Below are 26,162 nucleotides of genomic sequence, written 5' to 3' on the forward strand. Positions count from 1 at the left end.
ATGGACATTTTATAACTTCACTGCTTTGTGTTTACAGTATGCTCTCAAGCCTTAAGAAATGGCTTCCAGGGGAGGCTGACAATGACTTCCCCGTTTTGTTTAGTTTTCTAACTTTTGGATCTCAAGAGATAAATCTTACCTTTTTCAGCTTGAGCTGGGACTGTGTTGTGTTTAGGGAATCACAGGTATGATAAAGTGAGGATGGCTGTACACAGACTCTCTATCAGGAGCACAGAACCAGGCCTGTAGAACACACCTGGACTTTCTGGCACTTGGGAGTTTGGGAGGCAGATGTAGGGAGCCTTGAGCTCGGTGATGGCCTGGGCATTACACAGTAAGAACTTGTTTTTGTTTTAAGACTATGTGTGTGTGCGAGAGATTCTCATCCCTAGGAGGCCATCTCTGCACTCTGGTCCTTTTGAGGTCTCACAGAGAACGAGTGACCTCCCTTAGAACAAGAAGCTATTTCTGAAAAACAACCAAGGAAGTGCCATGTGTATTCATTCCTGAGCAGCTGTGCAGCAGATCTGCGGATAGAAAATGCTCTTCCTAACTCTAGATACAGCTTCAGGGGTACCAATGTATACAGGAACAGAGTCAAAACCTAAGGAACCAGTCTTTGTTTCTGAATTCTGCCACTGATGCCACAGGTATTAACAACAATAAAATTTACTGCATCTGTCTTCATTTCTCACTTAGGGACTTATAATAACTACAATCATAAAAATAAAATTGCTTTAACGGCCCAGAGGGTATGGAAATGCTAAGACAGTTATGTAAATGGGACTTACTCATTGAAGAGCATTGACAAACACATATAAATTGTATTTAATTCTACTACAGGAGCTGAGATGAACAGTCCACAGATTGTGCAAGAGTCAAGTTTACCTCCTGGGTCTTAACTTGTGTGAACTTGGGCAAGTCATTAATTAGTGACTAATGTCATATGCGTCTACCTGTAAAATTAGCACCGTACTACAACCCAACTCCATGAGAACATCCCAGCTTAACCGCCTGAGAAGATCCCCTCAGAACTTAAAAAGCCAAATCCAGATATAAACACACAGGAAACATTCATTTTCCCTCATTCTGTAGAGAAGACAATGTCTTCTGGTGGCTTTACAGAGGCTGAGGCACTCCACCATTCACGAATATAGTCATGCTTATTGGTTCGAGAGGCTTGTGTCTACATGAGAGCAAGCTCTGAGGGTAAACAGAGGATAAGTTCTGGGGAGAAGAATGCAGTGAGTCATTAGAAGTTGAAGTGAAATGAACTGCTACATCAAATCCTGTCGAAACTTCAGGACTTAAAACGAGAAACCACCGCTTCCCATGAGAACTCAGCAATTATAAACTTAATGAATGCTAGAAAAAAGTTCTGAGCTGACATGTTTGAACACAAGTGTTTTCAATGAAATAAGCCGTTTTGTGAGATGCAGTCACTATTAATTAATGCCAAAATAGAAGAATTTTTATGGAGTTACATATGGACACATGAAGACCGGAGTAGTTCAGCATGATTGATGTTATTATTCTGAATACCACAGTTGTTAGCAATGATCTGGGGCCTTCTCAGGAAGTCCATGCCAGGGTGCTCTGCCTCGCTGGCTCATCTTCATTCCTTGTGGGTAGTTTCTCTCTTGTGGCTTTTTCCAATTACCTGCTTCCTCTGCAGTCCACACAGTCTGCAGGTAAGACAGTTCTGGACAGATCTTAACATCAGGCCTAAGCTACAATTCTGAGAAAATCATTCTATTTAAACATCAAGAAAGTACTACAAATTCATTTTCCATCTGTTTTCATATTCCACTGCAATAAGAATATGAAAAATAAGAATATGAAAATCCACTTGATGGGGTATAAATCCACTTCTGAACATCAAATTGTGACATTTATTAGTGTATTAAACTTCATGCTTTAATATGCACCTAAGTTCAGATATTTCAAAGTCAATTACTAATTATCCCCCTAAAATCAGAGCTTAACAACATGAGTAATAGAAAAATTACATGTAGTCTACCCATCTACAGGACGAGAAGAGATCCCCTAACTGGACATGGAGCATATATCCATGTGGCTCACATTTAATGATTTTTCTTTGTGGTCTAATGTTTAAAGGATTTTACATACCCAAATCCATACACTGATGTCAAAATTAAGCCTAATAGTTAATGTCAAAATTATGTGTTGGTAGATAAAATTGGACAGGAAGATTGTTTTCTGAAATTAGTGAATCTTACTCCACAGGGCCACGGAGAACTGCAGCAGGCTGACTGTAGAAAGCTGCCTGTCTCCAGGTCTGTGGGTCCTTCCCACTTCTTGCTGTCAGTCTGTTGTTGCTTAGATTGGCCACCACTGGGATGCACTGACTCAGCTGGTGGAACGGTGTGAAAGTGGCCTTGAGTTCTGCCTCTAGGAAATCTTTAGAAAGTCCTCACCTCGCAGGCTTCTGTTTGCTAGCCTATAAAATGAAGGTCTCTGACTAGATGAAGCCATAGGATGAGAACAGCCTTGACATTCATCACTGAAAACACCCCTACACTCTCACTGGTTGGTGATCATACCGATTCTTTTATATAGAATTAGATGACATTGTCTCTGGTATTTGCATGTGCATACACGCCACGAGCGTGTCCTGGAGGGGTGTGTGTGTGTGTGTGTGTGTGTGTGTGTGTGTGTGTGTCAGGGGACAACTCTGGGGAGTCCACTTTCTCCATCTACTTTGTTGAGTCGTGGCCTCTCTTGTTCCTGCTGACGCGCACCCCCAGGTTAGCCAGGCTTCCAGGGGAATTCTCCTGTCTTTTGCTCCCGTCTTGTGGTTGGAGAGCTGAGATCAGAAATCTGCCCCCACATCTTTTTTTTTCTTTCTTATTTTTAAACAATGATTTAGATCAGGCCATCAGCTTGCTTGGCAAGTGCTTTAACCCACACTTAGCCATTTTGCTGGCCCCTTCAAATAATTTTAAGTGGCGCCAAATCATCTGCAATAAACAATAAGAATGCAATGAAATTCAAATATGAATACTCCTTTTGATGCATTCATTCAAATAAGCATCCTATTGATTTTTTTTTAAGAACTTTTGCCATTTGCATGTGTCCAAGCGAATGGTGTCTTCTCTGAAGAAAAAGTTCTAAATTCACAATTCTGAAGCCAAGTTCCTCAGGGAGTTAAAACATGGCAAGGAACCATCCTTGCTCCTTCTCCCAGAGTTTGAACGGTTAGCTCCAATGAGTGGGTCTCAACACTGACACATCTCCTTCACATGTCCCTCCATGCTGGTGCTCACGCTTCCCCAGACAGAGCCCCCCCAAGCACAGCATATGCTAACACAGAGGTTGGTCAGGACTCTGGGTAACAGCAGCGTAATCGTTCCAATCTTTAGAAACCACAGTAACAGTTTTGGGAGCCTCTATCTTAGGGTTGCTTTTCTCATCTTCAATGGCCTGTCTCTTCTGAAACTAGTTCTCATCCCCCACAGCCCTCCTCCGTGCTTTGTAAAAGCCACCATAGGTCCGGGCGAAGACGGACAGCAGGACTCACTGACTGTCCACAAGACAGACCTCTTGCTGTAGAAATGGAAGCCGCCTGGAGCCCACCGGTTTTAACTACTCCAGCTCCAGCTGAAGCCGAGGTTGGTGCCGCTCAAGGCTCCTCCCATGTGGCAGCAAATTGCCAACGATTAAAGATCCCATTTCCCTCCCCCTGCGCCCACCACTTTTCTCCGCACCCAGCAAAAACATAAAAACCACCCCCCAAAGACAAAACCTGCCACCCCACCGAGACGGCAGCACTGTGGTGATTTCCCAAGGCGTTCTGATGGATAATGACCGGCAGAGAGTGGGATAATAGCTCCCCTTCATTCACTGGTTCCTTTGAAGGGTTAAAATATGGCAGATGTGGACAGCTGACAGACACTCCTTGCTAACAGGACGGACGCATTGCTCTGGGGTCTGGTCTAGGTTTCCCCTCCCTGCAGCTGTCCCTGTGGAACTAATTGTATCCACTTGTTTAACCTCGGGGACGTCTGGAGGGGACCCAGTGCCACAAGGGTACCTTTTTTTTTTTTTTTTTTAACGGTCATTTCCTCTCTGGTGTAACTTGCATGACAGCATGTGACAAACAGAAATTAATGGGGACACTGCTGTGCCAATTCCTCCTGAATTGCTGACACTGGTTACAGGCTGCCTGTGTGCCACCCAGCCAAGACCTCACATGAAACATGGCGAGGGGCCCACAGCTCTATTCACCAACAAGCCAGCTGGTCAGTGATGAGAGGAGCCGAAACAAATGTGGTGCGGACAAACCAGGAAGAAAATGCTTTCTAAACCGATTCAAACCAAAGAGGTGGCATTTGCTAGGAGTTAATATGACCATTTATTTTCCTGAGTGGTACATTGCAGGGCTCCAATTTCCAAAGTAATTCAAATGCACAAAGCACACCTCTCATAAGGACTCCTAAGATGGAAGTTAGGATGGGACATCATTCACAGGCCAGAGGAAGCCGTGTGAGACTCATTTCCAAGGGGGCCTCCCGACAGGCTGCTTCCACCAAGGCTTGGGAGCCCGCTCTACCTCTTGCCTCCAGCTAACAACCACATCGCTGGTTTAGAATTCTATGCATGGGTATCTCCTTCACTCTTTCTCCCATAGGAGTGCACACACACACACACACACACACACACACACACACAAAAAAAAAAAAAAAAGAACCCTCAGTTCAAGCCCATTAATTGCCTGCGAGAGTCTGCATGGTTGGGGAATATGCCCCAACTTTGGCAAGATGTACTTGCCCCTCTTACCATAACCAAGAATCAACCTTGGCTTGCCATCACTTAAAACACCAGCTCTGTCAGGGATCAGGCCTGGCTGATCTCAGCACAGACGAGTATGTAAATGCACATTAAAAAAAAAAAAGAGTTGGCATAAAAATCAGTTGGGTAGCACACATCTTTAGTCTAAGTGTTTAAGGCAGCAGAGGCAGGGGATCTTCGTGAGTTCCAAGTCTGCCTAATCTATCTAGCAGGTTCCTAGCCAGCCTGGGCTACATAGCGAGATCCTGTGAGGGGGGAAAAAAAAAAAGGAAGGAGAGCACTAGGCACATGAGTTATCTAATTATGAGCCTGTGTGTGACACGCAAGTCATGTCTAAGGCAGAAAGATGGGAAAGTATAATGGGAAAAATCATACTGGTCGGACTTCTCTACCACACTCAGGAAACTTTAAGGGTATTTACAAGGGCCCCCATTTTGTGGTTCAGCATGGCTTGATGAGAAATTGATTGCTCTGAGGTAATATGCTTAACTCACCTTTTCTCCCACTCAGGGTTTTCAAGTGTAAGAGTTGACAAGACTAGGCTGCAGAGCATACGGAACCCATGGCAGCACGGGGATTTCCCAGTGGGCAGGTGTGCACGAACCTTAGACAGGAGTCTCTTTGGAGGGAGGGAAAGCCCAGAGACCGTGGCAAGCTGGAGGTGCCAGGTGCACCATGGGAGGGAGACGTGTTTCCAGTTTCAAGGGGACGTTTCCAAGCCAGTGTCTGAGTGATGGCCTCGGGGTGGTCGCTCTTTTGCCACAGAGTTTGTTTCAGGGACAGGTAGTCATCTTTCCACCAACAAATGGAAACAGCAGCATTCTTCAAATTCACCCAGCCGAGAAGCATCAGACCAGGGGAGGACTGGGCTGTGCCGGATAAAGGCACCGGGAATAACTTCAGTGGCTGGGCTGTTATTTCTGTAAGTGAAACTTGTGGGATAGCTACTGAGTTTAGGAACAGCTTAAAACATTTGTAACTCAGAATCAAAGCACAGAGTTGGAGGGATGGGAAAAAAAACACAAAGGGAGAAGTCATGGAAATGGAATCATTAATTTCTTAAACACATTTCTAAAATACACCAAATAATGCAACCTGAGCCTTTTTAAATGTTCACTGCCAATATAGTCTTTAAGAATCTCTGCTTTCTGCCGGGCGGTGGTGGCACAAGCCTTTAATCCCAGCACTCGGGAGGCAGAGCCAGGCGGATCTCTGTGAGTTCGAGGCGAGCCTGGGCTACCAAGTGAGTTCCAGGAAAGGCGCAAAGCTACACAAAGAAACCCTGTCTCAAAAAACCAAAAAAAAAAAAAAAAAAGAATCTCTGCTTTCCCATAACAAAGTAATGCTTTAAAGAAAATCCAAACACCCCAACCCAAAGCATGCTCAGAATGCACTATTAAATAATGGCTCCTTTTTGCTCAACACCAATATGGAAACATTAATTAATAGAAAACCCATTCAACTTCAGTCACTCCCTCTTACAGGACAACTCCATGACCTGAACTTGCATCTCTCAGAATCCACTCTGCAAATGTTAATGAAGACATGTGCAATTCTGAACTTCTGGCTCTGCAATCCCTTCTAATTGCTTCCAAGGTCCACTGTGGGGGCACATGAGCATGATGTCCGCACTTCCAGACAGGTCAGGTCACTGGAGCCATGTGAAGGGTCTGACCCCACTGTGTGACCCAATGGAGGCTTCCAAATGTTTCTCATTAAGTTAAAATACTACCTGCATTTAAGAATTTACCTGTAGTTTATGTTCCCGACTACCTAAGCTTTTTCCAAATTACAGGCATCTCATTTTAACATGCCAGTAGTAGTAAAATAATTTCCTAGATGGAATATCATCTCAACCAATACTTTTCTGAAGTGTTACTCTTTTTCAACAAAATAGGATATCTATGCTTACTATAAATAATTTTCTCTACAGATGCCACACTGTAGTAATCAAGAAGTCACATGGCTTGTCAAAGGCTACGTGATTACACATATATTCACCTTGTGAGACAGGAAACCATGAATTTCATTTACGAAGGTGATTCAGCAAGCCTCTGGACACAGTACCTTTCCAGACCTGACAGCTCTACTTGATGCTTCATTAGACCTCTTATCAGAACACGAAAAATGGAGATCTCTGTCAGGACCTTCCCGTGGCCAGTTAAACCGTGGCAACAAGTCTGTTTCCCCTGGTAATACCCTCACCAGTTCCCAGGAGCCGGGACTCATTACTCTGACTGAGGGAAGGAAGCTCAGTGATTTCTGCCCAGCAGACTGGGACTTCCCTTCAGGGGTTGTTGTGTGCATCCTAAGTACATCTGCTTTGATGAGCTCCTGGGGGCTAATCTAGAATACAACCTGCACACTTGTTTGGGATAACTGTGTTTGGTGGTACCAATTTTCTAAATGTGATTCAGAGACTACCAAAGCTATGGTATTTATAATTCTGAAAGTGACACATCTCCAGAAATTCTCACTAATTGTCACCGCAGTGGTTCGCATGTTCAAGAAGCCATAATGACAACGGCAACAGACTTTCAACTATTCCTCCCTTCAAACAAACACCCCCAACACTTTAAAAATAATGTAAGTTCTTCATTTGGCATGACTTTCCCTAAAACTGCGAATTTCACTAGATCATGACACTGTACACGGATATGTCACTGTCGGGGCATATTGTGACTGTGGGTTGTACTGAGTTGTTTTAGGCAGGCACAGAACTACACATACCTCCTTTTAAAAAGCCTTTGCTCAAATATGTAATATAATCACCATGAGCTCATGCTAACAGGAACTCCAAAAGCTGGTTTCAAGTAAAGACCTAGGCCATTAAAGAAATGATGCATGAACCTGCACTGTAACGAAAACAGGCTTATGACCTTATTCTATATGCAGAGATGAATCTAGGCTTATGATTGCCTAGTGACTGCTTCCAATTTCGATGAAGCAAAATTCCTCCACAGCCCAATTTTCCTGACGTGAGGTACAGTGCAGTGAGATAAAGGAGATGACCACACAAGTCTCACTGGGAGGTTGAGTCCTGCTGAGTTTCTCAGCTCTGCTATCTTACCGAGATCATCGTCCGTGCCCACGCACTCAGTACTTCAGTGTTCACACGCTGATTGTTTAACAAGGTCTGTCCTACTGTGCTGCCCAAGAGGCAGGGGGTGTCACTAATTCTTACGGTGGGTACAAAGGAAAGACTGACACGAGAGAGCGTCTACTCTGTAACGGAGAACATTACCCTCTAAATGTACATTAGAAGATCATTTGGTTGGGTGATAAAAATAGGCTGTTACTAGGAATTTCATCCAGTCTAATATAGCAGGTCACAAATATAAACACCACAGCATATTTCAACAGAGATACACATTCCACATTCGTATTTTAGTATATTTCTTCCTAGTTTTGAAAACAAAAGCATTAGACATATATTTCCAAATTGGGAAAATGCTACCTATACAATTTATATCCTGCCTTTCTTTAGATCATTATTCTTTTAAATTGAGGTTTTATGAGAAATGATTCTGTAGTGATGCAATCATTCTGTTTGAAGTTTTGTAATTTATATAATCATCTCTTCTGTACATTCTGACTTTCAACATGCATCCTTAATATCAGTGAAGGTGAACTCCCTCCAGCCCCAAATCTTGTAGTTATTCTAGGAATATGTAAGCCTTGATGAATGTTTATTTCCTTACTTGTATCTAAACTGGTTAATTTTTTATTAGTTTCTAAAAGCTTTTTCTATATTAAGAATATTAAACTTTTGCCATATTTTCGTAACTGTTGACTTTCAATTTTACATGTAATACTATAAATTAAATATTTTCTAATCTCTGAATAATTTATACATATGTTGTTCTGTTTTCTCGAGACAGGGTCTCACTATGTGGCTCTGGATGTCCTGGAACTCACTCTGTAGATCAGGCTGGCTTTGAACTCACAGAGATCCACCTGTCTCTGTCTCCCAAGTGCTGGGACTAAAGGCATGAGCCACTACGTCTGGCTTTTGTGATACATTTTTTACACACAGGAAACTTTACTCCAAAATCTGATAAATATTTGCTGAAAGGCTCTATATATTAAAAAGAACAAGCTGTGATCCAATAACATTCACTCATCTTTCCAAACTAGAAATACGTGGATTTCTACAAATCATCAAGGAAGGTGCTTGCTGAATTCCAAAGCTGAAAGTGTTGCCTTCAGCCTCCTAAGCAGCACTGAATGATGGTAAATCAGGCCTGTTTCTAGCAAAATTTACAAGCAAACTCAGCTGTCTCTTTCCTAAGGAACCTTCCTGCTGTACAGGGCTACCTCGGAACAGTATCGCCATTATTCCACCCAGGACTCATTCCTAATTTTCTCTTTTCTGGCAGCTGTTCTCTAACTTAGAAATAATGTGTGTCTTTGTCTGGAGTTCCTTTAAAAAAAACTGTATATCCTAAATGTGGAAGAAAGCTCAATTTATTTCCCTTTGAAACCCGAGAAATCAATAACACAAACCATATGTTAATTACGGGACATGGCGATAAATTACATATGAAGCTCTGTGAAACCCTGGTGGTGAAAGTGATGGACAAACCAGGGCAGGAAAGAGGTCCTTTCTCTGAGGGTGTGACCCCAGGAGGACACCAAAGTGCAAACACTTCTTAATTCATGCTGACGTAATTCGTATGTTACTTCCTTTCACTTTCCTAAGTGTTTTAATTAAGATCTTACAAAATGGATGAGAGATGCCCATCATAGATTGTTAGTATAGTGGCAACATTCAGAACAGATACAATCGAAGACAAAACCACTATTTATGTTCTCATGTGTTGTTTATTTGGGTTCATACAGCTTTGTAATAACCCAGCCTGTCTTTAATATCTGGTTGAAATACACATGAAAGGGATTGGGATTTAGACGATTTAGAAAAGACTGTGCCCCATGTAATAATTTTAATGGAGAAAGTAAGAGTTATGAATATGTTTTGTGCATTTATGACCCCACATAGTGAATTGCCTTTTACAAAGCACCTTTGGGAGGAGGGTTACTGCTAGTCCACAATCTATCTTTTTTTATGAGACCCAATCAACTCATTTTCCTTCTGCAATCATGAACTTTTTTCTTTCCTCTTGGTTCTTCATCCCTCTTACCGGGAATACATTTTGGCAAAAGGAAAGGACAAATAGGAAAGAGGGCCCACACCTATCGCTTTTAGAACATTTTCATTTCTGCAAACACTATAGGTCTCACCTGCGAGCAACAGTGACTTTTTCAGTTCAAGGTTTTAATATTAACATGTGATCTATCAGTGAGATGAAAAGGTCAGCAAGAAGTTCTTCAAGCATTCAATTCACACTAACCATACTCACAGAGTATCCTACATGGAGGGTACCTGTTTCCAGACCAGTATACACTGCACTAGGCACAGACTTAACCTTTAATGTTGCCATTCCCAAACTCGATTCACAGTGAAACCTCTTCAGTCTGGCCATCCCCCATCTCTGCCATGCCCTAGTTTAGCTGTCTAATCTGAACGCACCGTGACCACACTTCGGGAGAATGATTAAGAAAAACTATTTTTGTCCCAAACAAGGAAAAATTATTGAGTATCACCAGGGACAGACAATACAAAACCAGCATGGTTACTAGGTCCCATTTGTTAGAGGGACAACTAGCGCCTAGGCACTCTTGCTTTCAGATTTATTTACTATATTTAACTATACTAATGTCATCATTAAAACAACGGCTCACTTATGTTTCATATGGGTTTAGTTCCTTGCTATGGGGGTGGGGGGGAATGGACGGACAAGAATTCTGATGAATTCTCTAGCAAGTCCAGTAATGGTTTTCTAAATCAAGACCACAGAGCTGTGAAAACATTAGTATGCACGCCTGAGTGGGCTTAAGAAGCTTTAGCTAGGGGCTGGATGTGATGGCACACACCTTTCATTCCAGCACTTGGGAGGCAGAGGTTGAACTTTCTAGGAGTTCAGAGGTCAGACTGGGCTACAGAGTGAGTACCAGGAGAGCCAGGGCTGTGTAGAGACCCTGTCTCAAAAACAAACAAACAAACAAACAAACAAAAGACTCTTTAATTAGTAAGTTTCATACTTCTAAGCATTCTTTAATTCCTATCTCCTACTAATCAGTTAATTGCTTTCTAACAGAACATCTTAAGGAATAAAATTCTAGTGTTTTTAAACAACTTTCCCCCACAAGGGGAGCTTCAGTTAGATGTCATACCTGACTTCACCTTAAATCCTTCCATTTTACTGTTCTTTTTTGAACAAGGTCTTAAGAATTAAGCAGCCTAGGCTGGACCTGAACTCAACACTCCTCCTGCCTCCAATCCCTGAGCATTAGAATCACAAACAGAAGCCACCAGGCAATCTGAAAAGCCTCCTAGTCTGGATCCATACAGGCCAAACAACACCAGGTTAGTCATCTCAGAACAAAAAGGAGATGCTCCCCATTGTCCCCTGGGCCACATGGCACACTGCAGGGGAGTCCTTCTTAAACCGGGATGTCTACAGGGAATATCAGGGGTACTTTTTAGAAACTCCCTCCTGGGGACTCATGTTTGGGAAAGGGGGGGTCAGTTGATCCAGGAGCCACACTTGAAGAGACAGCACAATGACGACACCTTTGGAGAAATAGGACCCACCGTGTACCCAAGCCGTCATCAACCCTGCATTACTAGGCAGTAACTGCTCTTGGCAAAACCTGCTGGGCATCAGGTACCCAAGTCAAGCTGAGTGCCGTATGGTAAGCTGCCAGGGTTTCCAAAAGCTACAGAGTTCTGTGTGATTATTTCTAACTCAAGGGGTTCTTTTCCACTACTCAAGACTTGGAGTGTCACAGTGCACAGACACTCAGTATGCAGTCCTTCATTCATGCAGAGGGATCTAATTCACAGGGACATGTCCATGGAATCAATCTTTTTGGAGGACTCCGCTCCAAGGGTGACGATGGGGTGAGGACAGGCAGGACGGCAGTAGCTTCACGCTGGAGACAGACTCTGTGACTGGCACTGTGGCTTTGCAAGGCTCTCTTACCCAACCTTAGGGAAAGAACCTACTTATTCAACATACATTTACCAGAACCAATAATTATTTTCTTAACTGCAATAAAAAGACAGGTTGTTCCTTCCTATCTGTTTAGGAGTGAAGAATAAGATACCATCTCAGGTAAGGGGTGGGTCTGTGCCCTGCATACCTGTCACTAACTGAAAAATTCAGTGGTGAGAACACAGTAAGTTGTTAGCAACTGTGCCACAGAACTGTGCCTTTCCAATTCCCAGATCCCTGATACAAAGGGTACCTAAACTTTGGGGGTAAAATATAAATAAACAAATGGATAATCTGTAGGATCGCTTACTTAGTAAGTTTAAAGGAATTTATCTCTTCGAAGCTTCTACTTCCTATGGGAGAGACAGACAAATCCCTCCCATACAATGGTTAACATACAGAAAGCAATTTTTAAATTTAAAAGTTAGTGTAAAAGTACTTGATTGCCTGATTAATACAAGCTTCTGAAACGTGAGAGTGAGGTCTGAACGTACCAATTTCATCATAAAAATGGTATAGCAGAAGTCCAAACAGATTCTGCAATTCAAGTCAGTGTCATAGAAAAGAATACGTTTCCAGTTCCATGACGGATCAGTCACTAGTTTCCTGTTTTATCCAGGCCAACCAACCAAATTCTTAGCCATGACAGAATCCCAGGGATCACACCCACCATAAAGCATTTACCGTGGAAGGGCAAAACAGATGTGGTGAGAGGTGACATCCTCTGGGCTTTTCTATTATATTTAAAATCCTACCCATTACAAAGCAGTTCCCCCACTTGATTGTTTTAAATAAGTTTAACTCTTATTTTTATTATTTACCTAGACATGTGTATGTGTCCCATCTGGCCTCCTGCTACCTCACATGGGTGCTGGGACCTGAACCCAGGTCCTCTGAAGGTGCTTCTAACCAGTAAGCCATTTCTCCAGCCCCCAGTTCGTCACTTGTATCACAGGGATACTAAAGCACATTTCAAAGTCAATTACAAGGTAAGGAGCCAGCAGAGCTGCAAATACATGATTTCATGGTCTAGGAAGGATGTAGATTCTGGAAAACAGAGTTATGTCTTCAAATTTCTTCTACTTGCGAAAGACAACAAACACAAAAAAATAGCAGGTAACTTCAAGGACTATGAAGAAGACAAAACAGCCTATGGTATAATATGATACACTGAAATTGATGTGGAGTTGTGGCTGAGATGGTCAGAGTGGGGATGACTTGTGAGATGCATAGCCTTCCAAACGGAATGAACAGTAAGTACACACACTTGGAAGGCCAGTGGGACTAAGAACAAGGGTGGAGTTGTAAGGCCCCGGATCACCAGGGTTTTTGACATCACTCTGTAGATCACAGGAGATCACTGGAGACAGGTTTTCAGGAGGAGAGTCACCAAGTGTGATGTGTACTTTAAAGACAATCTCTGTGACTGCTAACAGGAGGGAGGTCCACAAAACAGCAGTGGCAGAAGTGAGATGCTGACTTAGCACTCTCGTCTGACGGGTTGTTAAGAAGTTGGATTGAAGGTTGTCTTTCGAAAATGACAAACAATTAAGCACGTACTGATGGGCTAGTGAAGACTGGGAAGGAGTGCAAGGCATAGAGCTTGATGCTTAGGTTTAAGGAAGGCTGAGCTTGAGGAGAGGATTCTGAGCAGGTTTGTGCATGCACAGTGGGCTGCTGCTGGTGGTGCAGCGGTGTGTGTGTGTGTGTGTGTGTGTAAGCTGGAGGGAAACTTTGGGTGTCATTCCTGAGGTGCCACCCACTTTTTCTTTTTGGAGACAGGATCTCTCACCAGAACCTGCTCACCAATTATTCTAGCGAGCGAACAAGCCCTGGGGACCCTCCTGTCTCTCGCCTGTCCAGCACTGGGATGACAAGTGCATGATGCCACACCTGTGGCTTTTTTGGGTGGACACTGAGGAAAGAACCCCAGTCCTTGTGTTGGTGCAGCAAGCACTTGGCAGACTGGTCTGTCTGTCCAGCCTCTCTGGCTATCATCCTGCCGAGGTAATCTCTGTATTTCCTGAGCTGGTGGCAGAGGTCAGGCTGGACAGCACCACACAACTGGAAATGAAGGTGTAGCTAAGGAAGACAAGGGCTATAATGCAACACACTCCTGTGTTTAAAGGAAATAACCGAGGAGCTTAAGAACACGCAAGTGTAGACAGGAATATCTCCCTCTGTGCCGATCCTTCTGGTCACCATGGGGACAGGCAGAGGTACATACTGCCTGTAAACTTTCTAAAGGGCTCTATCAACAGACTTGGTGCCTGAGGTGAGGGAGCACTCTCTCAAGAGAGTCCGACTTACCTGCTCTTCGCTTACTCTAAGAGTCTTTTGTCTAGTTAATGAGTCAGCCTTTATTTTAATGGATCTCACTGTACTTTCAGAAAGTGACTTTTTTTAAACATGTACTTCCTGTTTATGGGAGAAATCAAACAACCATATAATTTTGTTGCAGTTTCGAACTGGAGTATGATGTATTTGAATAACTCTATCTTCTTTCCATCCGTGTATTTTTAGCTACTACAAAGATGCAGAAATTTGCATCAGCACTTGTTTCTACGAGGATCCTTAAAACCCAAATGATCTGAAAACGCTCACCTTGAAAAAGCTTCCTGTGTTTCTGAAAGTTTTCATTGGAGTTAAGGATAGGAGGGGGAAGAACAGAGGGAATGTCCTAGCAGGAGGAGGAAGGACGCACTAACACGTTTACTTCTCTCTACACATTATCTGTGCTCATGAGTTTAGGAGTAGAGATGATTGCACCTGTTAAAGCTCATCACCCTAGCTTCTTCCTGAACTCGGGAGAAAACTTGGAAGAGACTCACGACAATTGCAGGTCATCATTCCCACCCTGACCAGTGGCCTAGTGCCAGCAGTGCTCTACTCAAAACCAACTTTCCTAACATAGGTCACAGTCCTCATCAAGTCACGGTGCCTTCTTTGTGATGCTAGGCAAACTCTTGGCCACTCAGGTTTATTCTCACCCTAGGATGCCTGTTCTAAAAACACAGAATGCTTGTGAAACACACAATATACAATAAGCTAATACACTATAAATCATAGTTTATAAAGCATCATAAAAGTCTAGAGTGTGTATTAATAAATTAGATAAAGCACAGCAGTAGTCAATTCCATGAAATGCCACATTCATGTACACAGAAGGACAACAGGACTAACGTGAGTTTCTGGGACTCCAGATGCAAAGACAGAAGAAAGCTGGGCAAGGCTAGGCAGCCCCAGGGCCAACAGGGGCTAAGAGAAGGGCAGGTCAGCGGCGGCCTGGTGGGGTAGTCCCACGGGGCTGAGAGTGGAAGGCAGTGAAGGGAGAGGCTGGAGGGTGCACACAGTACTGAGTACCAAGAAAAAAAAATTAACTGGGAAGTTACCATGGCTTGGGACGCCCAACTTTAATTACAGCAAGAGTTCTTCTTAGTGAAGTGACTCTAAGTCGGTCTATCTTAGAAGTAAAGTGCCATGACTGACCACCTATGACGTCCCTTACACCAGAACGGGTATTACTGAAATTGTCATTTTGCTCATTAAAGGAAACTGAATCCAACAATATACAAGGCATCTTTCACATACATACTTAATTTTAAAACTTTTAACTCTAAAAATAATTTGCATGAGCAGGAAGGACAGCCCATGCTAAAAATCAGAGTCGAGTCAATTATTCTGGCCATGATAGTAAACTGAAAAACAATTTCGGTCCAAGAGCTTTCTCGTTATTGTGGAGAACTTGTTCTTTGAATTTCTTGCCTTGTTTTTGGGATCACCTTATTATGCAACATCTGCTCTGAATTTCAAATGTGATAAACAGAGTATGAGTGTTGGTGGCAGATGGCTAATGACCAGCAGTGACAGGGCATTCAAGCCTGCCTTGTTTTCTGAGAAGCGATATTTTCATGTTAATTTGTTCCGTGTCCTGCAAAGACAGGACAAATCACCTGCTGTAATTCGGGCGAAGTGGGGACCACCAGGAGCGTCCAGGGGCCAGAGGTCTGGGAGACTTTCACTTGCAGCCCCGGGACCTGCCACTTTGCATGTCAAGCAGAGAAGGATGAATCAGCCTCAGGCAGTCCATCCTGACATCAGAGCCCCTGTTTACTGCAAGTAGATATTAGTCATGAAAACAGATGATTTCCCAGAGGCAGAAGGCAGGTGCTGTGAAGAGTGTGTGTTGGTCTCCGAAGTCTGGGTTTTGTAAAATAAACCTAATAGTACATTTTATCTCTTACTGAAAACAGTAAAACCAACAGTATCTCCAAGAAACATTCAACTGGAGATAAAAAGAAATCTAATTCAGTGAGAAAATTACCCACACAGACACAAACTTGAGCTTTTTCTCTCTCTCCAGATCCATAGAATTCATTTATCATAGGGATACACGGACATAATTTTTATTCCATGACTCCGTGAGGCAATATGGTCTTGAGCTCAGAGAACCTGTCCTGTGTGAGAGGCTACTGCTCGTGTGTTTCTTCTCACGAAATGATAGCGTCCATTTCATTAACAGGCTGCAGGGGCAGAATGTCCAAGGAAAAACATTAGGTACGTTTTCAAGGAGTTTGTAAGTTAGCTGAAGACGCTGGGCCAGTTCCTAGGAAAGCTGATTTGCAGGCAAGTGCAAGTGTCCTGGGAGTGGTTCAGTGCAAGAGCAGCACGGGGGCTGCTCTGGGAAAGAATACCTCACCGAGGACTCTCCTCAGTACTCCGCCATATGGCTCCCTTTACTCCGAATGACGAAGGAATATGGCGAAGGAACTCCCTGACACGTCTTTTGACCCTTGTCATTTAGTGGCAGATGGACGCATGAAGATAAGAGGTGAAGGTGGAACTCAGCTCCACAACTGAACGGATTCGAAGAGGGCAGTCTGAATTAGAAAGAGGAGAGCCAGCCATGGCAACAGGTCACATCAGGCTACGTGTTGATTTCACAGTACAGCAGTCAACAAGCTTCCTATGCAAATGTCATCATCAGACAGGAACAGATGGACCGAAAGAACATCACGTCAACACCTTCAAGGTGAGGTTTACACACCATTCTATTTTTTTTTTTTGTCTTAGAACATTTTACCTAGAAATTTTCACTTTGAAAATGTTGGAAAGAACAGTCTTTTACAATTTTTTATTATTATTGTTATTATTATTATTATTACTACTACAGCTTTTCAGAGGTGATGTTCAGCTTAGGCATAGTCTGAGACTTCCTTTATTCAAGGTGGATAGGAGGACCATGCAGGAATGGAAGGACATCCCCCACAAACTGACCAAATACCAACACGAACAACTACGTAAAGCTTCATGATTTTTTCAAAACAAATATTATTCAAATATCTGAAAAGCTGTTCTCGGAGAGATATTAATTAATAAGTCCTCCATCTGCTGTTTTCTAACAAAGATGTTGATTAAGTGATAAACAAAGATTTTATCCCTGTCCAGATACAATGAAGTAGTCTAGTTTTATCCAGCCCTGCCATCTTACTACAGTTAGTACCCCAATAAGCGCTGGAATCGTTTGAAAACAGACGGCAAACTGACAGGTGAACACGTCATGAGAGCATCCTGGAAGACAGACAGTAAAAGCCTTAACCTCAATCATCTTACATGATTATCTCATTACCTTGTTTGTTTAAATCTATTTCACGTTAAAGCATTTTCAAGATTACAATTACTTTGACAACATAGCATGTTTCAATCAAGTAAGATAATGTACATGTAATGTACAGTATCTCCAACCTTCTAGCTGCTTTGACTACTTCAGAGAACACCTCCTCCGTGCCACAGGCACAGAGCCCAAGACCTAGGTGAGGTTTTTCTGTTTGTACTTGAAAATGCCCCACACTATCAAATAATCACTAAGAAGGTTTGCAATGTGCTTTTGTGAGACTCACTCACTCACTCACTCACTCCCTCCCTCCCTCTCTCTCTCTCTCTCTCTCTCTGCTTTTTTGAGACAGAATTTCTCTGAGTAGCTTTGGAGCTTGTCCTGGAACTCACTCTGTAGACCAGGTTGGTCTCGAACTCACAGAGACCCACCTGCCTCTGCCTCCTGAGTGCTGGGATTAAGGGCGTGAGTCACCACCGCCCGACCCCTCTCTCTTTTTAAATGTGCCATCTCATTTTGGAAAGGTCCCTGAGAGTGGGCTCATTTTGCATCTGGTAAGTGCTCACTGTAGAAACTTTCTAAATACAGTAAACACTGAACAAATAGTGTCTCAGTATATTCTAAAAAAGTCTTCTTCCACAGAACATTCTATAGAAAGAATCCATTTTGTGTTCCCAATAAACTGTTCAACATACTAACATTCACTAGCTCAAGGAGAGACTTGGCATAAATACATCTTCTGTATTTATGTATTTATGTATTATGTATTTATTATAAACAAAATATTTCTGTTCTCCAGTTCCATGCTTGAAAACATCAACCAACAATGCAGTAATCTGCACACCAATTCCTAAAATTAAATCAATTACCAAAACGAAAGATACAAGTGCCTAGCAAAAATACTACATCAATTATACCTTTAACTTAACTACCCATTTGATGGTTGTATAAGCTCCTAAATAATTACTCATAATTTTAAAACTAATTTTTACATCCATCACTTTTCTCCACACTGTGACAAACACCTTACAGGACACATTAGCGGGAGGAGGGATTTATTTTGTCTCAGGGTTGAGAGGATGCACTCCAGTGTGATGGGGAAGTCATTGTCATGGAATCGAGAGTCATGGAGATAAGCAGCTTTATGGGAGTGTGTCAGCAGCCTGCTCACATCTCCCTGACCAGGCAGTAAGCAGTCTGGGCAGGAGGTGGGGCTGAGCTACAACCCAGAAGGCCTGCAGTCCAAAGACCCACTTCCTCCAGCGGGCTCATCCTCCTAAGTGTTCCAACCAGCTAGGGAAGGAGTGGACAGACACATCAGGCTATAAGGTATATTTTATACACGTCATAACACCCTTATCAAATCATTGCAACACTCAGGGTTAGAAAGATACTAATTAATAAAAACAAAAGTCGATCAATTCAGACCTATTCTTTAAAATTAAGGATGAAAACAAGAAACTTTTAGTTACTTGTTACCATTAACCAAAGACTTTTGTCTTTACATACAAATTACTTTCATTTGATCATGGTTATACTCCATTTTGAAAACATTAACCACATTCTTAACCATACGTCATTAATTCTAATCTATAGGCCTGGCCCCCAACCTCACTTCTATCAACCACTCTAGAGAGGGACTAATTCTGACGGCTATAGAGACTGTTCAGCTTCCATGAGAATCTCAGTCTTCTGGTAACCAACTTTCCGGCACGCACACATGCACGCACGCACGCACTAAACCTGGCACTCCCCAACTCTGGCAACCACAATCACGCTTACTTCTCTTCCTATTATGTTTGACTTTCCATACACATACCCAAGAATCTCCCCAGACCCATTTCATTTCTACTCGTGTCTGATCAAGCTTTGCCTCTAGTGTACTACTCTGGCTTATCAAACATTTTAATTATAAAAATCCTTCTGCAAACAACTTCACTTATCACCCTCTGATATCTTAGGAGAAAATGTGAAACTCAAAAATTTCTATGGAGCTGGCAGTGTGGTCTATAAATATATGGTTACTTTGTTTTGATATTTTAGAAGGTATCATGGAATAACTGATAGAAGAATTACACCAGAAAAAGCCAATTAACATTTGTGTTTAATGTACTGATTGAAATAATTATGTTAGAGGAAGCCTGGCAACATGTCTTATTTATTGTGTTCTTAAGTATACAAAATGAATATGGCAGTCAGTACACATGGATAAATAGATAAGATGCATATATAAATAGTCACAAGGGTAGAAAATACAAGTAAGAAGTGGAGTGTGCAACAATTTCTCTAAGGCAAATGAGACATATCTACTGTGAGAGGGGATCAAACACATCTGGGTGGACCCAGAAAGGATTAACAGAAGCTCCATGGGCAGGAAGGCCACTGAGGTGGGAAGTCAGACCACGTGAGAAAACTGTCATCTTCTGACATGGTCAGAAAACAGTGAGCCAAAAGGACTAGCCCCTGCTCCGCAGGCACAATGTGGAGTTTTTGGATTAAGTACATAAAGGAAAGAAATGGAGTCACGGGAATGGAATATAGTACCAGAGGAAGAGGGTGCAGAGTGGAGAACCAAGAATGGGTGATCAGAAATCCTACATGTAGAGGGTTTTCATGGCCTTCAAACTGTGCACAAAGAAATGGAACTACCACTATATATCACAATCTTTAATGAAAGCAAGATGGGAAAAAGCAGAACTCTTATTAGCCTAGGCCCAAATGGATAATTGTTTATGATGCTGCAGTCTACATGTATCAGTATCTGGGAACATCATCTAGTCATCACTCAAAAGACATTTCTTCCTCTGCGGAGATGGGCACAGATTCAACAGATGAAAATAGAGTTAAGCAAAGTGACAGGCAAGACCACTAAGTCGTTCTGAGGAGCTTCCCCATTAGACTTAAAGAAAGAATTTGTTTGTAGTCAATATACTTCCTAGCTTGTTGACCATGAAGGGCAGAAAGCATGTCTTAATCACCTTTGAATACCAAGATTACTACTTGCCATTTAGACTAAAAACAAACAAACCAAATCTATGAATTGGAAAAACAAAACAAAAAAATTGGGCAATGAATATGCCTCAGAATCAGCATATAATTATAATATATAATGTGATTTTGAGTGACATTTAAAATTATATCTCTTAAAGAATATGAACTACCAGGATAGACTGAGCTGTATCTGTTATACCATACTTCATAAGATTGGGGCCAGATAATACACAAATAAGTGATTTTAAAGAATTTTAATGTGCATTAAAACTAAAGGCTTTTTTAAAAATTCACCCTAAAATTAAATTGGACTGCAATCCCACTCTTTGAAGGTCCTACTTAGTAGATGGGCTAGATGATTTTCCATTCTTTGAACATTTTACTTAGCTGACATTCTGAGCTGCGTATTACATTTCAAAAACACAAATTCTGGCAGTTTTCACATGAAAGAATGCTGGTGTTGAGTAAGCTGTGACAGAGGCTAGTCTGACCAGACAGAAGGGTGATTCTTGGTACCTTTATGGTTTCTGTGGGTACTCCAGGCTCCGGAACTTTATCCAAGTAAGTGGTCAAGTCTTGATCAACATGCTCAAAGACCAGTGTAAGTTTGGTCTCTCTGTCTGTTCGTGACACTGTGCACACATCAAACAACCTAGAAGGGGGGAAAAAACCAACCAGAATGAGTAGGTGTAAATAAGCCAAGTAGTAACCCATGTATCTTCCGTGTACCCCTTGATTCCACACAGTTGGGAGCACGCCTTGTGATGAAATATAATGGGATCTGCTCTTTTCGTATCCATCTCAAACTTCAGCAGAGGAGCTGTGCAAGCCAGAATGTCCAAGTATCAGTCACAAAGCAACATAATTGAAGATCAAAAATGTATGCACAGAGTGTCTTAACAAAGTCTTTATACAGAACTTGTTGATGGAAATGGCTTTAACAACCTGCAAACAGACAAAATAATTCTAACGATTCTCAGCTCACAGGCTGAGAAAATTAGAGGCCAGTTAAGCGTTCTCCGGAGATAGTGGACTCTGCAAAAAAGTTTCCTAGAACAACCATGGCTGTGAAAACAACTATGATGGACTATGGAGAAACGTTTCAAAGACAGACTCCTTACCCTGGTGAGCCAAATTATTGCCCTAGGAATGGCATAAATTCTTTATTAGTTTTAACATTCCAACTCCCATGTAGAATCACACCGTAAAAAATTAAGGCTTTATTATTTATTTAACCTAACTGACAGAGAATAACTGCATGTATTCGTAGGATGCCATGCAATGTTTTGATACTTTGGGAAACTACTGTACGGAATAGGGACTGTAACAAATAATGAGCTATATACACTCCAAAACTGTTCAAAGTGTGGATTTCAAATATTTACAGAAATCATAAAAAAAAAGACTAAGAATATGGTAAGACAGAGCTGCTAAACAACTTGATTATCATGCAAACACTGTGAAATTGAAAGAGGAAGACACTGGAAAACTAATAAAAACACAGGTGAACAAATAGTACAGAGACAGCCTTCCGTGATCCAGAGAACCTTCAAGCCCGAGGGCAGAAAGCCCTGTAGCTGGCACACTGTCTCATGTGCTACAGTCTCACCAAGCTGTCTAAAGAATTAAGCAAGCCATCCATAAATAAGCTGTAAGGAAACTTCTGCAGAGGAATGTAATATAAATAAGAGGAAATGTATAAACTGTCATTCATATTACATTTTCGTTTAAAAACTGAAAAACCTATCCAAGAAATTGGGTGCACACAGTCCCCCTACTAAATTATGGGTTCACTGCTTTGGTTCAATCTGGACGCTACTTTTATTAAATTAATAAAAGGTCTAATTGGTTGACTGGGCCACACTACTGTATTTCTGGGGTACATGGGCTTCAAATTTGGTACTTCTTTCTGAATCTACACTAAATTTTAACAACATCTATAAAATACCGTAACCAGTCTTAATCTATAAGAAATTGTATAAAACCTACACTATGAAGGGCTTTGGGGAGTCTATCAAAATGGCTCTCTGAACTTGATAGTTTGACCATTTGCACATAAGCTGCTTTGAGCCATCTTATTACTATTAACCACATCTTTCAACTACTTCTTCTCAAAGGAAAGAAAAGAGTTGCAAAATCAACAAGCTTCTTTGTATGTGATGTCTCTGTCTTTGCAGTAAGACTACGGTGAACCCAGAGTGGGATGTAATGGAATCAAATACAAATGCTAGAGTTAGGCCACCACATATCCATTACAACTGGGCTCCACAAGCATCACTTTAAAAATGGTTCCTATTATAACTAAGATATTCCTCAATGAAAAGTGCATTGCTCATCACTTGCCTGAGTTAATGAACAGCTCCAGTTCTTATTAAAGGGGTATCCCTCCTCCCTCCCTCTTCTCCTCTCCCCTCTCCCCTCTCCCCTCTCCCCTCTCCCCTCTCCCCTAAGATATTCCTCAATGAAAAGTGCATTGCTCATCACTTGCCTGAGTTAATGAACAGCTCCAGTTCTTATTAAAGGGGTATCCCTCCTCCCTCCCTCTTCCCCTCTCCCCTCTCCCCTCTCCCCTCTCCCCTCTCCCCTCTCCCCTCTCCCTCTCCCTCTCCCTCTCTCTCTCTCTCTCTCTCCTGTGTGTCTGCTATTAATTTTCAGAAGAAAAAAAAATCATGATGGGGACATAACATAGTTGAGCCAAAAGGTCACCTGTTCCCCAAACCGTTGTCTTAGAAATTACCTAACAGCTCTGGCAGTATGCAATATTGCTTAATCACACTGAAACGGTTTCCAAGACTCTTGTATGACACAATTCATGAATAACATCTAACCACCCAAGCTGCTTTTCATTATATAATACTTTGTTCTTCAAAATATTAACGTCTGCTAATGTCACCTAAGGTACCTTGGCTCCACGCTAAGGATACAGAAGAAGATAGAGGTGAGCTTAATGAAGTCACTGCTAACTGCCTTAAATGATAAATATGGGGAAAATTTTTTAAGTGGAATGAATTTAAACAGATACGACAATGCATACAGCAGAACGCTATTTGTAGTTCATGTATGTAAGTATTCGCCTGCATGAATATGTGTGTCATGTGTGTACTTGGTGTGTTTGGAGGTAGAAGGCTTCGCATCCCCCTAGAACAGGAGTTACAGATGGCTGTGAGCCAGCATATGGGTGCTAGGAAAGGAACTCATGTCCTTTGCAAGAGCAACATGCTCAGACTGCTAAGCCATCTCACCAGCCATCTGTGTGGATTTGTATGCATGTACTTATACACTGTGAGCTATAAAAGTTAGGTGTTATGTATAAGCTGCTCATCCAGGTTCGTGAAGATATTACTTTTAAATGTTCAGTGTGTTAGTCTGGAGAGTAGAGGATATCACAATCCTCTTAGAAATTCATAATTCACATCAAAGAGATAAGCAATAGGCTCCTCACTTCCAGCCTCCAGTGCCAGCCAGCAGCAAGTTATAGATCAGCAGTTCCCCACCTGTGGGTCATGACTCTTGGGGTCGAACGAACCTTTCACAGGGGTTGCACGTCAGACATCCTGTGTATCAGATACTTACACTACAATTAATAACTGTATCAAAATTATGATATGAAGTGGCAATGGACATACTTTTATGGTTGGGAGTCACTACAACAAGAGGAACTGCAATAAATGGTCGAAGCGTTAGGAAGGTCGAGAACCACTGTTATAGATGGACCACTTCAAAGACGACATTTAGAGAAATACTGCTCTTCGCTCTAATACAAAGCTGCTTTAACTGTTTAGTAAACATCAGACTAAAAGTTAATAGTTGCCTTAATCATAATGGATAGAAAATACATTTTCAGCCAACAGTTGTGAATATTAATTTTGGAAATTATAGAACATAATACTCATGATGTCTTTTTACCTATGGATCCCTCAAAAATTACTCCAAATCAAACAGTAGTCATTTGGTAGGCAAAACACAACAGGTATTTCCATACAGTAAGTAAGTTTCACAGAACTCAATTAAAAAAAATCAAGGCCTCTGGCTGAACTGTAAACTATTTGTACAGATCTGTAATCTATTTGTATAAATCAATGAATGTCCCCCGACTGCCTATATCCCCTAGACTTACAAAACCAAAGAGTAAGACAGGCCTGAGCATTTGAACATGAACACTGGGAAATAACTTCCACTGCATGATTTCTTAACGTTAGCCAACATTTAAGACTTTCTAAAGTATTCACTAAGCTGACAAAAATAGCATTTCAGTGACGTCATGACTACATTTCCATAGGAAGACTGTAACCACACTGTACTGACCATGACCTTCGGAGGGAAACCACCATTCAGTATTTATCACCGACTTGTACACCACGTGGTCTGAGTAAACATCCATTCAAAGAGTGAGGATGAGGGGAGATGGGTCGGAAGTTCAGAGTGGGCCTACTGTTCTGGCAGAAGATCCAGGTTTGGCTCCCAGCACCTGCATGGCAGCTCATGATTGCCTAAAATTACAGTTCCAGGAGATCCGACAGCCTCTTCTGCTCTATAAGGGCTCCTGCACACACATGGTGCATAAACTCATGAAAGGACACACACAGACATATAAATAATAAATACTATTTTTTTTCCAAAAGTAGACATGAGAAGTGGTTCTCAATATTTATTGAGGCTATGCACCCAGTCTGGCAGAGAGTGCGCAGTCCAAAATCTAGGTTGTTGTCAATTCCCAGTGAAGCCAGCCAACCCCTAACTATTCCAACCAAGGGAGCTACTTCTCTTGCTGTCTCTTGGGTCCTGGCCTCCAGGGCAGGGCAGACAACAAACAGAGTCCAGCACAGCACTCAGCTGTCCTGCTGTCCTGTGATGTAATCATCTAACAAAACATTCCCTGAATTAAGCCTGCATCCTACCCATTGTAATTCTTAATGGCTGCTTCCCGTTCACGGTCTCAATTTAACTTGCTGCTCAGAACCTGTGCACAGGCAAGCTGCTTCGGCTAACGGATGAGACTGCATCCAGTAGTTTTGGGATTTCCAAAGTTTACAATTTACAAACATCTCCCCAACAACGAGCCTTGTAAACACAACATCTGCCTCTCTATTGTGGTTATAATAAAAGGGAAATCTGTATTATTTGCTGTGATTACACCATGACCCAAAGCAGGAAGTTCTAAGAGGGCTTTTTTCCTGTCAGGTTTCCCTGACCCTGCACACTCTTCATTGTTTGGATACCAAATAGTTCTAGAGCTGAGCGCTGTCTGGCACAGCTGCCTAAGGGACATAACAAATTCTCATTTGAACTAGGGCCAGAACCTGAAATGGAGACAGTTTCCCCCCCTGTATCTAATCTGGAAAGTCCATGAAGTGCATTTGGTGGGCGCAGCTTGTGCACCAAATCAATGTTCACTCATCTCACTAGCCCCACACTACTATACAGTGGCTACATGGCTCTTTGCTCTAGAAATACAGACTGGGGATGCAATGGTTCACCATCAACACGGAATGACAAACTCCAGAAGTATTTGCCACCAACAGCACAGAGCATGATGCTGAAGGTGATCACGATTTTGCAGCGTCTCCAAAATGTGCATCAGTACTTACCACATGCAGGTGCCACACTCAGTCTCAAGTTTCCGACAGACGTGGGGCAGGGAAAGCATGTGATAAACGCTGTGCAGCGACAACTGATCAGGCATTGAC

At 42.1% G+C, this 26,162-nt stretch overlaps 1 protein-coding gene across 1 annotated transcript in view; it reads right to left on the bottom strand.

Moving 5' to 3' along the window:
- Nucleotides 1-26,162, bottom strand: part of Cdk6 (cyclin dependent kinase 6) — a 198,008-nt gene that overhangs the window by 118,391 nt on the left and 53,455 nt on the right. Inside the window, 1 exon segment of the mRNA XM_059257338.1 lies at nt 20,992-21,127. Within this exon segment, the coding sequence (XP_059113321.1) occupies nt 20,992-21,127 (136 nt within the window).

This window comes from Peromyscus eremicus, chromosome 3 (genome assembly GCF_949786415.1).
Source record: "Peromyscus eremicus chromosome 3, PerEre_H2_v1, whole genome shotgun sequence".
NCBI classification, from domain to species: domain Eukaryota; kingdom Metazoa; phylum Chordata; class Mammalia; order Rodentia; family Cricetidae; genus Peromyscus; species Peromyscus eremicus.